A 17,839-nucleotide genomic window follows, 5' to 3' on the forward strand; every position below is an offset into this window, starting at 1 on the left:
AACCTGGAAGAATATTGGGAGGATTGAGTAGGAAGATCAACTTAAAGTTTTAACATTAAGATAGACCCACTGTGAGTTGAAGACCAGTAAGAAACAGAGAAAAAGCATTTTAGAAATGAAATTGCTAGACAAATAGCTGTATATATCAAAAAAGTTGATATATGCAACTTTTAAGGAACCTACTGCATTACAAAGATTTGTGGCCGGGCACGGTGGTTTGCGTGCCTATAATCCCAGCACTTTGGGAGGCTGAGGCGGGTGGATCACGAGGTCAAGAGATCGAGACCATCCTGGTCAACATGGTGAAACCATGTCTCTACTAAAAATACAAAAATTAGCTGGGCATGGTGGTGCACGCCTGTAGTCCCATAGCTACTCGGGAGGCTGAGGAAGGAGAACTGCTTGAACCCAGAAGGCAGAGATTGCAATGAGCTGAGATCGCACCATTGCACTCCAGCCTGGGTAACAAGTGAAACTACATCTCAAAAAAAAAAAAAAAAAAAATTTGTGTACACCAGTTGGATATATATTTTGAGAAGAACAAATTACCAGGTAGAACTACTATTAGTTGATCGTATGATTTATCATAAAAAATGGGGCACTCTGAGGATAAAGAGGGGCAATATTGAAAATTATGCCAGGACAACGGGTGTTTCCTAGGCAAAAGAACAAGACTGGCCGTCTTTAGTAACCATCCCCTACTTACCATGCATGGAGAAATGCAGACATTCAGTCACAAAATATCTTCATCAGGCAAATCAACAGCAGCAGCAGTAGTCAGAATGGATACCAGTCCACTGTGGGCTTTATTTTGACCCTGAATGGTCATGCTAATCCTTACCATCTCCACTGAATATAAAAAGAATAAGAGTCACTTCCTTTATATACTTGATTTTCTTGTCCCCTCACACACCTGATCTATATTCAATTTTTAAAAAGGCCATTTCTATCCCTATTTGAAGTTTAAATTCTGATTTAAGAAAGGACATGCTCTTCTGTGCTAAGTCAAACAAAACTATTCTTCAAATTTCCAAAGGCTTCCCTCTTCTCCAAATGTTACATAAACCGTATCTTCTTTCATCAAGACTGACTTCTAGGTCGTTCACTGAATCAACATAGCAAAAACAAGTCACTAGCCACAAACCTTTATTGTTGGGGTCAATACATATATCCTTTTGAGAAATGTTTTGAGCCATTTATTTGATGGCTATGAACATGTCAGAATCTGTTTTACTGGTATATTTTTGGTTTGCATGACAAGGGAAAAGAGATTATTGCAAAATTATGAATCAAGTCCAAAAGGCTTGATTAAAAAAAATCTATAAAATGGAAGGATTAAACACTACCCAGCCCTACTGTGTCAACAAAAGCTACACAATTCAAATCAAGAAGACAATCCCATACAAATCCAGCAAGGCAGATGTTGGCAAATAGAAGTTAAACAAGCTGTTACACAAAATGCAAAAGGAGTTAAATTACAAAAAATAAAAAACAAAATTTTAGTCAGAAAACTTACTACATAAAGCCATGTAAGAATGTGCATTAGTTGTTTTCTTTAAGGGGAAAGGAAATCAAAATGTTGGTTTTCTATTCAGAAGAAAAAAACAAAGAAAAGTGTTTGGAAAATATTTCTAATATTAAGTGAATTCTTTCTCATCTGCTAACTAGAATTTACAAACAACTGACTTATCCTTGTCAATCTGTAAAAATGAGAAAATTAAACCAGTGTTTGGCCTTCAGTGGGACACTCATAACACCCGAATGAGGTCCAGGGTAATCCTAGATCGGGAGATGTCAATGTTGAGTACTTGGACTTCCACTTTTTCTCCGGGGCCTAGTCCAAGGCTCCTTCTCTTCTTTGTTTTTGAAAGTTTTGCTTCTGTTACATTTCGTATGGGAATCAGACCAGCTTTCCCCACTCCTATATCCACAAAAATTCCAAAGAGAGTGGCATTCTCGACTCTGCCTGTAAGAACTGTCCCAACTTGCAGATCTTCCAGGCATACTATGCTTCTCTTGAAATCAGGTTTATCAAAATCTGTAAGGAAAGAGAAAAACATAAGTGTAGATATGGTACTGTACTTCCTATATACAACATAACTTTGTGAATAGGCACTTATTACATATTACATGCCCAGACCAAGATTAAAGATTAAGGGGGAACATAAAAGGAGCTGAAGACAGAGGCTTGCCTTCAGAGAACGCGCATATCAGCTGGAGACAGCATTCAGGCAGTAGAAACAATTCAAGAAAATTTACTTTCTTCTCTCCAACTTCTAACATGTACACACTAGCATTATACATGAGGATTGAGAAGACAGTCTTATTTTCCTCTCTGTGAAGAGGTGATGAGGATACATATTTGCTTAATAAATATACAAAGCTAAACTACAAACACTGAGAAAGTAATACCTTTGGAAACAAGAGACTGGAAGTTTTTCTTTGTTTCGCCCCCCAGTGCCTGGATTATTAAATCGTTTAAAGATGGTAGAAAGTACATCAACTTTTGGTCAAATGTGGATGAAATTTAAATGTTTTTTCCACACTTCTTCCCACAAATTTGGAACTCAGAAAATCAATTGTCACCCATTTCAAATATGTTTATTCAATCAAAACTTAGGGATTCTTGATTATCTATGGCTCAGAATCCCAAACAAGGTAGTGCCTAAAATTCTCTTTTTTCAATTAAATTCATCAAACATTTATTAACTCTATTATTTCCTGGCCAGGCACTCTGCTGGGTGCTCGAGAAACGATGAAGATACAGATTTCTGTTTCCAAGCTTACAGCCCAGCATATATTTCTTTGTTCATTATTGTCCAAAAGGTGGGCATAAAGCATGCCAAGGAATCATTTTGGTTCTAGTTAAAAACAAAGGTTTTTATGAGGGAGACAGTTAGAACTAACACTTTAAATGGAGCTTGTGGATTATCTGTGGACTCCATTTATCCATGCTTCTCTTGAAGGCCCCCTTTCCTAGGATTACTGAGTGTTGACTCTAATAACAAAGAACACATTCTATGCTTGGATCTCCTTTTACTAAGGCCTCATTTTCCCCTCCACCCATTCCATTTCCTTTTCCTCCACAGCTGTTGGCTTTATCCTGATGACTTGTTAAAGCTATCCTTTACATTTGTATTAACAACTGGTCACCCCTTTCTTCCCTTCCCCCAGTCTAACCATACTGATACCAACATGTTTTAAAAATTAAGCTTTTTCCTATAAAACAAAATAAAAACCTTCTTCAAACTCCAAATCTCACTGTTCCCATAAAAAAAGTATGCTAAAATTGGAATTGATTCTGTGGAATTTTACCTGATGCAAAAGCAGTGAATTCCAAAAGCAAGAAACCTACAGTAGTAATATAATATTCCACTAGGCTAGGGCTGTGTCAAAGCAAAGTAGAACTAAGTCACTCATCAGGGGCAGAGGTAGGATGGTCTCTGAGACCCCATAGGCATTGTTTTTATGCTTGGAAATTCCTTCTCTCTCTCTTTTCTTGCAGAGGTTCAGCTGCTGCAGATTCCCTAAGGGTTCCCGATCAGCTGCTTAGTTTAATCTTGCATGGAAAATCAGAGTCAGGAACTACTTAACATATTCTTGAAGACAGTCTGGGACACTGAGAAATCAGAAAATCCTCTGTGTACCATGCAAACTTTAACAGTTTCATAGCCAAGCATTTTCAGACCCTGTGTCTGAACTGCTTTTGATGAACCCAATTAGGGAAATTAGTCACCATAGTGTTAATACACATGAAATTAATTACACCATTGGTAAAAACAAAAGACAGAATTAGTATGAGGAAAGAATGAGGCAGTAAGAAAGGAAATATTTTTGAGTAAATGAAGAAAGGAGATGTAACATAAATATCATCACGTGGAAATGCCCAAAATACTATCTGCCCTCTCAAAAGTATGGTTTTTTATGCCTTCCCCACCTTGGGGATGTGTTTAGTGGTAAGATAAAAGTTCTCAGACATTTTGAAAATTGTGACTTACATTAAGGCAAAGGTCAGTTCCAAAGTTTGCCTAAAGAGACCTATTTAAAACTTTGCTTTTACACTGATAAGCACTGCAATAACTGGAAAGCTCAGTCCAGAGCCCAGATGCATCTGTCTTTCTGCTCAACTTGGCTGGTAGTTTAATTGGACCATATAATTTGAGAGTTGATTTTTGCTCTGAGTCTACAATGCAACTGGGATATTGGAACAATCGACACTATGACAGAAAAATTAAGATGGATGCAAAAGTCCAGTATAGGACACCTGCAGTTAAAGCATTTTTTGCCAGCTCTCTAATGCAAAGGATGTAGGCGTACCACCTCCAAATCCAACATTTTTGAGAACCACTGCTCTACTTAGTACTCCTGCTAAAAACCACCCAAGAAATTCCCATAAAAGGATACCAGGCCTCCAAATGGAGATGAATTTGTCTGCTGAAATATCCACATTGTGTGGAGGACCTCTAGGAGGCTTCTACTCCCACATTTCTGGCGTAGTTCTTACTGGGTGTTATTTTATTTTTCTTTAACTTAAAAAAAAAACCCTACAGAAGAAGGAATAGCACAATGAACTTGCTGAATGTATTTTAAAATTCCTTTAAGCCTTTTCAAAGAAGTATGTCTAACCATCTCAACACAGCCTAAATCAGAATAAAAGGCCAAGCTGTAAACATGATACCATCAAAACTGGTTATGAGACTAGTGAGCAGATTCATTTAAATCTCAGGGGTTCCTATTCAAACTTCCTTAGGAAGTAGGTCATTTGATACTGTAATCCTTTTTCACTGGGTCATTGCTCTCAACAACTATGGTTGTTATACTTCCCTCACCATCTACCTGTGCTGAAAGCTGAGAGCACTTTTAATTAGAAGGAAAATCAACAGAGAGATATTATCTTATTTGTTCAATGTGTTCACTGACACAGAATCTAAGAACTTGGAAGGCTATAATTTAGGAATAAGATTCACTTTTTAGCTTGTGAAGGAAGCACTTTACCTTGCACTTCTGGCTTCCAGGAGACAAAAACAACTTACAAAAGGACCATAAAAAAATGTGTGCTTCTATGCATACAGCAGTACACACATGATGCATTTAGTTTAGTAAATGGGAAATCCACAGTGGATGAGGGGTCCGGGGAGACCACGTGGCTTCTAGCTTTGGCTCTGGATATTAACTATAATGACTTTGAAGGAAATTAATGCCTTAATTTTCTATGTATAAAATGGGGCAATAATACCCATTTTGCTTATGGCACAGGATTGCTGTGAGGATCAAAAGAGAAAATGGGAGCTATATAAATGCAAGGTTCTATAATTCAAGTTCAGTTGTTTACCTGTTCGAAAGTCAAAGCTTTCAGGTTGACTGAGACCATCTATGATGACCTGTAAAGTGTGTACTGTTGTTTGCAATCTTTCTGCAGTTTTCTCTATTCCTTCCTTCTCAAGAAATGAATTTATTTTTTGTTGCATTTCAGGCTTTCCAGTCTCACAGAGTGTCCCTCCAATGGATGATAAAAACCTGCAGTGGAAAAAATAAAAAGCCCAGCACTTAATAATATTACTTCTTTTGTAATCTCCCTATACAGATCACCCTAAAATTCATTCATCTTAGACCCATACATCAATCAATCAGTCTTTATTGAGAATTATGTGCCCTGTGCTGTAAACTGTCTTGAAAAAGACAAGGCTGAGGGAGAGGGAGGAAGTGGATTAAAGGTTTTTATTAAAGTGGATTAAAGATGCAACTTATCAAATAAAGCACCTGCTCAGAGTCAGCACCAAAAACATTTTACAGTATAATATTCATTACAGTTTAGTGTCACATATATTTTAAAAATAAGGCTATCTATATTTATCTGTTTCCTACAATTTCAGTTAGGAAAACATTTTAATTTAAATTAAAATAGGCAAACAATTTATGACACCAAACTCTAAGAAAATATGCATTAAATATTCCAGCTTTTGAAAAATGAATGACTCTATTCATGTGTCATATCATTGCTTTTTACTTCTGTATACCCTTGATGGCAGTATTACCTGTGCAGCATATCATCAGCTTAATAACTCTCAAATTCCATCAACAGTTGAGCCTCACATGAACTAAATTATATCAAGTATATTCAGTATTCAGAGTCGACAGAAAAAATATGGGAGGGGATATAGAAAAAATTAACTCTCTTCCAAAATGGAAGCAGGTAAAACTTCCATTATACTATCTAAAGATGAATATTATCTTTATATTCTTTATACAATATGTAGCTGTAATATTTGCAAAATAAAAAGATCTGCCTTTTATAATTTTCTTTTGCTATATTTACCATTATCTTTGATTGCACAGTTGCCTCTCAGTTACTTTTTTAATTCAGTAAGAAGAAAAAAATAATTAAAGGGTTAAGATGCATTTCCCCTTTATTTCATGTGAATATTGGGCTGTAGTTTACTTTCGTGACATTCCTTGACTGGGTATTTTTCTACACCATTAAGTTCCATTTCCTATGATTAATGGTACTTTAAAAATGTCAACACAGTAATCAGGCAGATAGTGATACTAATGCCTCAAATCCTTTCCTCTAAGGATACCTCTGGAATACAGAAAGAGAAAAAGGGAATTGTCAGAGGCTTGTCTATAATCAGAATTGGGATATATCCCATTTGGCAGGTTGCTGCACTATCAAAAAAAGAATGCTTGTGATTTTAATTCTTTTTTGCATTGTTGTGTTGAACTGGAAAGGTCTCTCCAGTGATACTCTGATAATAAGAATAATCCAGCATCTGGTGGAGAAAGTTCTCTCATCTCTCGTTTAAGCAGGGCAATTCTTTGGATTCAATTGTGCAAACCTCCTACATTATTACAGTCATATATATGGCCAAAAATGGACACGCTGCATGGCATTCAACTAATTCTCTTGAGAATATATTTTGGTTAATGTTCTAATAAAAGACCAAAAAGTTGGTGTTTGGTCTCCCTCTTTGAAAATGAGCTTTCATCCAAAACTGGTGGTCAGTGAGATGACACTATTAAGTCTGTGTGCCTGTGGCTTCTCCAGCATGGTGGACGGCAGTCAGCCGGTATCTCTTAGTGCTGATGGATAGACAGTAGCACACAAGGGTCCTGGTGAAAGGGAACAGCTGCTGGAGCTCTGACTGATGGGGCAGATGACACATGACCACCTCTTTCCAAAGCCAGCTTCCTTACACAACTTTCTAAATAACACATGCCCTGCTGAGCAGGCTTCCCTGGTATTCACCTTCTTGATTTTATTGGTCTGCAACTAGCTACTTCACAGAATATCTTTCAAAATCCTGAAGATTCTGGCTTATAACCATCTGTTAAAATGCCAAAAAGTATACTCATGAGCTGTAAGTCTAGAACCTTGAATAGCATTTTATAATTATTAAAAGTAACTAAATGGCAGAAACTTCCCAAAGCACTGTATGAGTCTTGGATGCAATAACAAAAACACTAGTTCAGCAGGCCACTTAGAATCTTAAGGTTGCTTGCATGTGTGTACATGTGTGTACATGTGTGTGTGAGGGACAGTGGGTGGGGAGAGGTGGAACTAATTGCTACCAAAGTCACTTCCAAATAAAGAATTCTGCCTATTGTGGTTGCAGATGTAACAAGAACATTGGTCTGTATAACCTGGGTGCACATTTCATATATCATTTTCATTCTCACACACATAAACCTGAAGGCATTGGTAACTGAAATCAATAAAAAAGCACCAACTTATGCTCCTAGCTAATGCTTCATATTGATCAACCCTATTTTTAAATGACTACAAAGTCAAGTGCTTTTTATTTTGAAAACTTTCTTAAAGTCAACAAGGACATGGACACACACACACACACACACACACACACACACACACACACACACACAGAGCCAACAAAAGGGAGAGGAACTATAATATGAACTGGGAATAGCATTTGAACTGACCTCTACCTTACTGAATTTTAAATATAGTCAGCTGTATCTGATAGGAAGCAATGGTTTATACTTAGTAGCCACTCAATAATGTTCTTTAAATACCCTAAGAAAAGTTTATTCTATGTATTCTAAATTTCACTTCAGAATTAAGTGTGATAAGTAGTATACAATATAAAGTTTCACTTTAGAATTGAGCGTGATAAGCAATACTCAATACAAAGTACTTTCTAGCTCAAAAGTACCAAATAAAAACGTACTGCATTATGAAGCACGGCATACAGAAGTGAACATGTAGTGATAAGTATCTGTCAGACATTATTCTAGATAGATTTTTCTCATTTAATCATGACAACGATCCTAAAAGGTAGGTATTACATCATATAGGAAAAATAAAATGAGGTTCAGGGAGTTTAAATAACTTGCCCAAGGCCATCAAGTTATTCTAACTGGAGTTTCATGCCACACAATATATCTATGTCTGTGTATAAAAAGATATTTTAAATTTAAAGTGTTGTGTTTGGTTAAGATAGGGAAATAATACTTTTGGTAATTTTTACAATTTACTGGCAGATTACTTTTAACATTAAAAACTTAACATTGAGTAAACCTGCAAAGAAATTATTATATACATGCTTATAAACAGACAATTCTCTCAAAAGTCAATGAATTATTAAAGTCATATTCTCATTTTCTCCACTGTTTTTGGAAGGCTTTTTCAGGTTGCTAAGGACTGCTGTTTGGGCTGCTGTTTTTATTTAATATGTAATTTCATCCATCTTACTTAAAGTAAGAAAGTAGCATAAATGCAGCAAATAAGCACATCATGTTCTTTAAGCACACATCTGCACAAAGTTAAAACACAGACCTTGCAGCAGAGTTAATGCTTATTTTTCAAACAGAATGCTATATAACCTAAAATGGCTAATATTTTCAACAGAAACTTGTTATAAGTATAGGGCTTTTCTCCTCAAAGAATAAGAAAAGTCTTGTAAGGCTTTTCCCAAAGAATAAGAAATTCTCAAGATTCATGGCTTCAGACATGGCCATTCAGTTTTATGTAATCGTTTCCAGCATGGTGATTTAGGAGCTGAGGACTCGGTTCATTACATTTAAGCAACATGATACCCTACAGAGCATAGAAGAACCATGGTGATGCAACACAATCACTTTAAAAACAACTTAATATTAGCATGTGCTTTGTGGGCAAAACACATATGATTTACAACACCACCAAGAACCATGCTATAAGGGCAGAGTACATCTAGTTGTCCACATACTCTCAACACTTGTAAGAGGCTTTCCTACTTGATTATTTTCACCCATTAGCTTTACTCAGTTTTAAAGTAATAACATCAACAAGCAAAAAATTAAATGCTAGAACACATCATTTTAGAAATGAATAGGTACAGGTAGATAGAGCAGGCCATAATTTGTAATACAGGTTAAAAATTAAATACTTTAAAAAGAGCTTATACTCTAAGAAAATCTGGCTTTTTAAAAAACTAGGTAGATTAAACTGTGGGACATTAAAGAAAGTTTAGTAATAATTTATTACTCTAAAAATCTGTTACTGTTTCTATATTTTTCTCTATATATAACATATGTGTTTATGTATACATTTCTTTAAAAATTATTATTCTCTATTTTCAAATTTACTGCTCTTAACATTAAAGACTGAATATAAATTCCAGTGTGGCAAAAGAGGAAAACGTGCTGCTCCTTTATGCTATCTACAGAGGAGCTGAATTTACACAGGTGAGTATATCACAGTACTACTTAGCTTACCAAAGAAGTGCTGGCTCTACCACAGCAGTCAAATAAAAGGGACAGCAATGTGAGCTGCATTTTACTCATCATCAAGGAATCTTTTCAAACTATTTAAAGACAGGGTCTTGCTCTTTCACCCAGGGGCTGTTGCAGTGGTGCAATCACAGCTCACTGCAGCTTTGGCCTTCCAGGCTCAAGTGATCCCCCTCCTTTGGCCTCTAAAGTAGCTGGAACCACAAGCCCACCTAATTTTTGTGTTTTAAAAATGTTTTGTAGAGGTGAGGTCTCACTCTGTTGCCTAGGCTGGTTTCAAACTTCTGGACTCAAGAGATCCACCCACCTTGACCTCCCAAAGTGCTGGGATAACAGGTATGAGCCATTGCACCTGGCATTTTCAAACATCTAACCTCCTTGTTAAACAAAGATACTGAATAAGGCCAGAATCCTTAAAAATCTATGCTGGTGCAAAATATACAAGTAATTATAAATTCAAGTATCATTCATTTGTGGAGAGAGCCACAGAATTACCTATTGTACTACAAGAGCTAACAGATATCTAGTGAAAATAATATTTAAATGGCATTTCTTAGCATAATAACCAGAGAAAAGGCAAATAATTCTCCACTAGAATTACAGTTGAGACCATTTTTTTTTGCAGTAAATTAACATACTAAGATAAACATTTGAAAAATGTAACCCCTTCAGAAAGAGTCATGAAGTTCTTCTGAAAGCTCTTCCAGACTCTGATCAAAGAATATATAGTTTAAAAAGGCATGCAGCTATCTGGGCAGGGGTGGGGGCACTTTAAATGCTATCACTTGGTACCATTTGGAGCACCTCCTGCATATATGAGTAGCAGAAAAAAAAAAAAAACAAATGAAACGAAAAGAGAAAGATTTGCTGTCATAGATGAAGGAATGCAGTTTGTCTTCCAGAGGACTCGGTTTACAACCATCAGGCTGTTATCTGCTTCTAACTTCTGAAGAACTTACTAAATGTTTCCTGCTTTTTCAAAGATCTGTTATAAATGTACAGAAACTGGATATTCATTGCATATTGCACTCATTGTATATAGGAAAACATATCCTTATTAAGCTGTTTTATTTTATAATTTCTATTACTTAGCAATTTAGCATTACTGAATAAGAGTAAACATTTTTACAAGTGCCAGTTAAAATGTCCTGAGAGAAATCTTCTAAAAGATTTAGGATGATCAACTTTTTAGAAATAGTTGAAGAGTGTTCATATAGTTACCTCCAAGTATCTAAGATCAGTGAAATAGTAACCAGTGCCATACATAATCAGCAATGATTATGTAGTTTTTCCTGTTTCAGAACCACTCACTTTATACTGTGTAATTATCATATAATTTAAACAAATGTACATATACATCTAAATGAGTATGAGTATATAAAAATAAGAAGGTGTCATATACTGAAATGTTGCTATTATTGCTCCAACGATGTCTAAACGACTGTAGGGATTGCCTTAGAAATAAATTTACAAGCAACATAAAAAAATCAGTTTTCTCACATTTTGAAAAATAACAAACTATTACCCTCCCAAAAGAGAACCAGAAAAAAAAAATCAACGACCCAGTAATATGCAGCCTGATCACCCTCTTTCTGTTTGTTTCCACATACTCTGCCATTTCCCCGCCCAAATGATTAAGATTTGCTAAAATCAAGGCTCTTAAAAGGAATTTGACAAAATGCTGAAACCAACGAAAAATAATTTAGGAAAACATAATCAGCTTTATTCAATAAACATTTATTTACTGTGGAAGAAGATTCTAGGAAAGGTAACAGAGCCTTTGCCTTGAATGAGCTTACAATCTAATTTTAAGTAATGACAATAATTGGAAGTCTTACGCTTATATCTGCTCTTTCAAATATAAGATATGCAGATAGATAGATACTTTGACAGTGCCCAGGCCGGGCGCCGTGGCTCACGCCTATAATCCCAGCACTTTGGGAGGCCAAGGTCAGGAGCTTGAGACCAGCCTGGCCAACATGGTATAACCCTGTCTCTACTAAAAATACAAAAAATTAGCTGGGCATGGTGGCAGGCACCTGTAATTCCAGCTACTTGGGAGGCTGAGGCAGCAAGAATCGCTTGAACCTGGGAGGTGGAGGTTGCTGTGAACCAAGACCATGGGCAAGACGGTGAGACTTCTGTCTCAAAAAAAAAAAAAAAAAAAAAAAGAGAAAGTGCCCAGTACAGATTATTTCATTTAATTATCTCAAATATTTATTTCAAATGTAGATTTGCTGATAAGGGAACAAAATCTCAGTGAGATTAAGAGACTTGCTCACACCTGACACCATAAAGTCGTAGTAGTGAAGTTAAAAGTTATAACAGATTACATCTTCATTAGCACGCCTACCCTTTTACTTTGGGAGATTTTCATGCAGGCAGAAGATTTAGATCTCTAATAAACGGTGGCACCCAGGTCCACTGCCTGGGAGCGACTTCTTACTAATTTTTAAACCAAATTCAAAAGGAAAAAGCTTTGGCTCTTTTTGAGTTTCTGAATAAGAGCTGAACAAAATTAAGTTAATGGTTTCAAAGGCTACAGACTCTCTACAGCTCAAAAACACTGTGTTTAGAATTAATATAATTTAATTTACTGCCTGTAAAGCCATAACGTGGATTAGCGCCTGTGAATGTTTGAAAGAAAAGGGCAAATTTAAAAAGTAGTATTTAAAAACATACAGTCTCATGGTGGAAAAGCTAAAATTAAAAGATCTTGTACCACTAGGGGAGAAAGGTAGAGAACTCTTCTTTGGGAAACAACCTTTTTACCATAAATGCCATGCTGTCAAGAAATCCTCCTATCAAAAAATTGGAAAATGCTTAATATCTGTCATTTCAATAAATCCCTAGCTATCCTGTGAATAGGCAAAAACACTGTTATTCCATTAAAGAGTATGCAACTGAGGTCAAAGTAACTTGCTTATGGTGACACTGAGAATCAGAAGACAGGCTGATTAAAATCCATAGCTAGGGTGGGGGCAGGAAGGGCAGGAGGAAGATAATGGAAAACTAAATCAATAACCTACTGAGTTTCAGGATCCAGACTGAGGGGTCTAAACCTGATGAAAAGGAAAAAAGGAGAAGGACAAATACTTTGAAGATGGAAGAGGCTGAAGCAAACACAACTTTATGACTGGCTGAAAATTCCCTTACACTCCTCCTTCGCTGGGTACTAAGAGGTTGCCCAGAAACACAGGAGAGAAACCAGCATTTTCTCCAGTCTCAAAACCCAGTATTAATATTCATTAACAATGTTAAATGCCTCAAATTACATCCAGATCACAGGGTAAAACAACAATTTTTTCCTTGGGGACCAACCACTGTAACTCTCCCTCACTCCCTCCACCTACCCCCGTTTCTTTAAGGGCATAGCTTAGTCCCCTCCTCAATCACAACAAAAATAGCAGTAATAATAATTATATCAACACTAGCTTACTCTGTCCAGATGCTAAGTATTCTACATATATTAATTCATGTAACCCCATGAGATATGGTACTATTATTATGCACATTTAACAGATAAGAAAACTGAGGTATAGAGAGGTTAAATAACATTCCCAGTTGAAATAGCCATGAAACGAATCTAGACAGTGTGACACTGTACTCACTGAGCTGGGGGAAAGTTATATAAAGTCTCAGGTTCTTGGTCTTCCTGGTTCCCTCTATCAGCTTTGCCAGAAACTTCATGTGGGCTGTGTTTTGGAACAGTGTGTAAGACATTGGATATAACAGTCAATCCATAGCCTGATCATCTAATTCTCAAGTGGGTGAATTTTTTTTCATAATTTTTCTCATTTGCAAGGGCACTTTTGAAAATATAAACGTTACTTCCTGGAAACTATGGTAAGATGTTTAGGTTTTAACTACTAACAACAGCAAGAACACACAAAGCGGGGCTCAGTGGCACACACAAATAGTCCCAGTAACTAGGGAGGGTGAGAAGTAGGATCATTGAGCCCAGGAGTTTGAATACAGCTTGGGCAACACAGAAAGACCCCTCTTATCTTTAAAAACAAAATTCACTTTAATTAGTAATCTGTCCACTTAATATTTTTATATTTTAGGTTTGGCCTCTCTTTATGATGCTATGTCTTTTTATGAAAAGGCAATCCAATATTGTCTAGCCATAGCTCTATTAGAAATTAATGCAGGATAAGTAATTGATACACATTTGAAGTTATCAACTTATCAAAAGCCAGGAATGATTCTTTCTGCCTTGCTGTCAATTCCTATAAGACAAGACCAAGTACAGAAAAATTTGGACTATTTCAAATTTGCAAATAATCTCTTAGGTCTGTTTACCTAATCATCATTTATTGTACAGCATTTGCAGCTGGATTTCTTTTCAGGCAAGTTTCCCATCAAGGAACATGTTTTTATCATTGCAGGAGTTAGCTGGTATGCCAATGCAGAACAAAGCTGTGGTGAATTTTAGATGTGGGGAGGTGTGTTAGACATATTCAGTAGGCTAATGACTCACCCGTCAGAAAAATTATAAATTACAAGTCATGGGCCCTCTGGTTGCTCATAGTTAAAACTCTGAATATCAAATCTGTGAAGAGTCTACTGTTGCTATTTGTTTTTAAAATAAAATAAATACAATTTTATATTTTAAATAAAATAAAAACAATGTAAACTCTTCACATTACAGTTGCTTATTAGTTAGAAGACTTCTTTGCTGGGCAGTAAGCTTGGGGTCGGAGAGAAGGTAATGAAACCTCTGAAGGCAATTCTCAAGGACCAGTTAGAGATGCTAAATCCTTCAACAGGAATGCAAGACAGAGACTGAGATATGCCCACTCACTAAGGATCTTCAGTAGTGGCCATTCTTCACTATCTGGCTTGACTTATTTTAGCTCCGTGGCAGGGAACTAGGCAGAACCTTTAAAGGACCTCCCCCAAACTCAACTAACTTTTTAGCTCAGGGGCACCAGTTAGGATCCTTTATATTCATTTATCTCATCAAGGAATCCTTGTGTATCTGTTGGGTTAATCTACTTTTTTAAAAACCTGACATAAGTTTTTAGTAAATTAAAGATAAACACTGCTTGACTTTTGTGCAGAAGTTTCTTCCTTCCCCAAGTAAATATTTTGCCAGGTTATGTGATTATTCCTGTCCCAGACCTGAATTTTACATTCATGGCTGTCTGCTCTCTGACACTTTTCAACACTGATTGTAAGGGTCCCAAATAAGCACATCAGCAGAAATAAAGGAAATCCTATATTAATACAAATCATTTCTTAAGATACATCTACCTGGTCCATTCCAATGCTACTACATGTGACATTCCTGCTACATAGGCTGTTAACCACTTACAGAAACTAGTATTAAAACTCCTCCCTAATGGCCAAAATTGAAATAACAAATACCAGCTAATGCTTTATCAAAATGAGTGCCAAGTGACAGTCTTGACACTAAATTTCCTGGTATTTTTCAAGTTATATCAAGAGCACAACCACTTTCAAGCTTAACTATCTGGAGTTAATCAAATTCTTAATGCAGCAGATTCTCTGGGAGAGTGCCAGGTCTCACTGCGACACATACAAATCAGCATCATCTGTTGATTTGATAAAGCACAAAGCACTACTCCTGGCACCTTATTCAAGAAAAAGAGGAAATCAGATACCTGCTTTAGCTCTCTGGATCAACCAAAATGGTAGGACAAAAACAAAAGGGGTAGTAGTAGGCGGAGTAACCCCTAAATAGGCTGTTTCTGGGTCTCAGTCTACTAATGTAGCAGCAATTTTATTTATGGCTTATGGTACACAACACAATGAAATCACTCACACACAGACATGACGGTTTCTGGATAACAACAGAAAATGGTAAGAAACCCTCTTTCATGGTCTCTAGTCTTTTAGTCTGTAAAATCTAGGAGGGCCTTGGCCCTGGATACAATGCTCCATGAAAGCAAATGCGATTCAATTTGAGGAGGTCTTAAAATGTTTCCAATCCACAAGGGATTCTGGAAGAAGTACTTACTCAACATGTAGGAAAGGCAACATTAGGAAAGGATGATCTAGGCGTTCTACCAACAATTTTGTTTATTCAACTGCATTGACCACAGCCAATTTATATTATAGGAAAAAAAAACATGAATTAAAGCTAAACATTTCATTTTGTTCTATTGAAGTTATCAGTTCCTGAGTGGTTCCTTCCACAGCGTTCTTCTATATAGTAATTTTTCATTCTTAATTTCTATCAATCATTTTTTCATCAAACAAACATTGCCACATCAGTCTTTGTCAGGTGCTAGAAATAGAGAGGTAAACCAGGCGCTTATGGTCCGTGCTCTTTTGGAGGTTATAACCTATAATTAGAAACTAATCTGAAATTTAATTGCCACTAGCCTAGTAAATTCTGGTCCCACATTTTCAAATGCATTATTTATTTTGCAGGGACAAGGACAACTAAGGGGCTCGTGGCTTTACTATGATATTCTACTATGTTATATTCCTTTTCGACCATCTGAGCCTATTATGATGAATGAGTGCGGTATGGTGAAGTAACCAACGGGTACATCAAAAGCAGCTTTTTAATTTAAAAAGTTAACATTATTTTTCTTGTTTTTATGCAGGATGTGTCTTAAGATTCCTGATCTCTAATCAGTTCAGTGTTCCCCATATTCTTTGTATTCTTTATCATTTTAACATTTACTCTGAATTTTGTTGATGATTTCATGTATCATTGAGAATGTACAGAGCACTGTGGCAGGGGCTGAAGAATATAAAAATGAATAGAGGTGATATATGCCCTCAAGGAGCCTCCCAGAGTAGGAAGAATATAACTTATTCTCACAGATACTATAACAGAGGTAAGAAATTAGTAAATGCCCTTTGTGAAGCACAAAGGTTGCTCAAGGAGAAAAATCTCATTTTCAGCTAAGGATATCTCATCAGATCAAAGATGATTTCAAGGCTCTGAACTGAGAAACTGAACGGATGAACTGAAATAATCTGAGATGAGAAAGATAGTAGTTGAAGTAAGATTTTGGGGAGAGACCGGCTTCAGATTTAGGCATGTTAAGTTTGAAATCCAAAGTAGGCAGATAGAGTTTGGAAGAGTGGTTTGGGCTAAGAATATAAATTTAGGAGTCATGTGCTTATGATAGTCCTTAGAGCCATGAGACCAGACGAGATCACTACGGGAGTGATCACTGTTTATTTATTTAACTTTTCCCTTTTCCCCTCCCCTCCAATACAGTAAGTTTCCACTTCATCCTCCACAGTGTCTCTACTATTCATATTATTTTTTCCATTTGTAACCAGTTACTAATTTTTATATCCTTCATCCAGTCTTTCTTTGACTCTACTTTTAAAGTATATCCAGAATCTGAACACTTCTCACCATGTCTTCTGCTGTATCATCTGGGTCTGAGTCATCATCTTTCTCTCGGATTAGAGCAATTAGTTTAACTGGTCTCCCTGCTTCTACCACTGCCCCTTACAGTGGACTTAACACAGCAGACAAGGGGATTCTTTTAGCATGTAAATCAGATCATATCACTCTTTCAGCATTACAGTCAAGCCCCTATAGTAGCCTCCCAAATGCCCTTTTGACTCAATCTCCTATTTTTCTCTCCCTTGCTCACTCTGATCTGGCCACACTGGCTGCCTTGTTTTAACAGGCCATGCCTGCTCCCACATTTGAACCTTCACACTGTCTGGCTCCTCTTCCTGGAACTCTCTCTCCAGATATCTGCACAGCTAACTCTTTCCTCCATCAAGACTTTTCTCAAATGTCACCAAGTCAATGAGGCCTACGATGACTACCCTACTTAAATTTTCAAACCCTTACCCACATTCCTGGCAATCCTGATCCCATTACTCTGCTCTTTCCCTGTTTCCCACAACATTTTATCACACTATATAATTTATTTATTACGTTGGTTATATACTGTCTGTCTCTCTGAATGCATTCCAAGATCGCATAATAGTACTTGGAATATAGAAAGCACTCAAAAGACTTTTTTAAACGAATGAATGATTCTGTCAGTTCTAGCCTAAATTAATAGAAAGACACTCAGGACATTGCCATTAACTATTCATTATTGAGCCTTTTTGTTTGTTTGCTTTGTTTTTGTGTGGGGCTTGTGAGCACTGATGA

The 17,839-nt window shown here is 36.6% G+C and overlaps 1 protein-coding gene across 1 annotated transcript in view; it reads right to left on the reverse strand.

Annotated features, from left to right (window-relative positions):
* Nucleotides 1–1,129: 1,129 nt before the first annotated feature.
* The window catches only part of SRBD1 (S1 RNA binding domain 1), a 222,713-nt gene continuing 206,003 nt past the window's right edge, over nt 1,130–17,839 (reverse strand). The window contains exons 20-21 of the mRNA XM_032239455.1: nt 5,333–5,517; nt 1,130–2,038 (exon numbers count right to left, since the gene is read on the reverse strand). Of these exons, the coding sequence (XP_032095346.1) occupies nt 1,749–2,038; nt 5,333–5,517 (475 nt within the window). The 3' untranslated portion in view covers nt 1,130–1,748. The remainder of the gene's footprint in view (nt 2,039–5,332; nt 5,518–17,839) is intronic.

Source organism: Sapajus apella, unplaced genomic scaffold (assembly GCF_009761245.1).
Source record: "Sapajus apella isolate SASKATOON/1434 unplaced genomic scaffold, GSC_monkey_1.0 scaffold44, whole genome shotgun sequence".
NCBI lineage: Eukaryota > Metazoa > Chordata > Mammalia > Primates > Cebidae > Sapajus > Sapajus apella.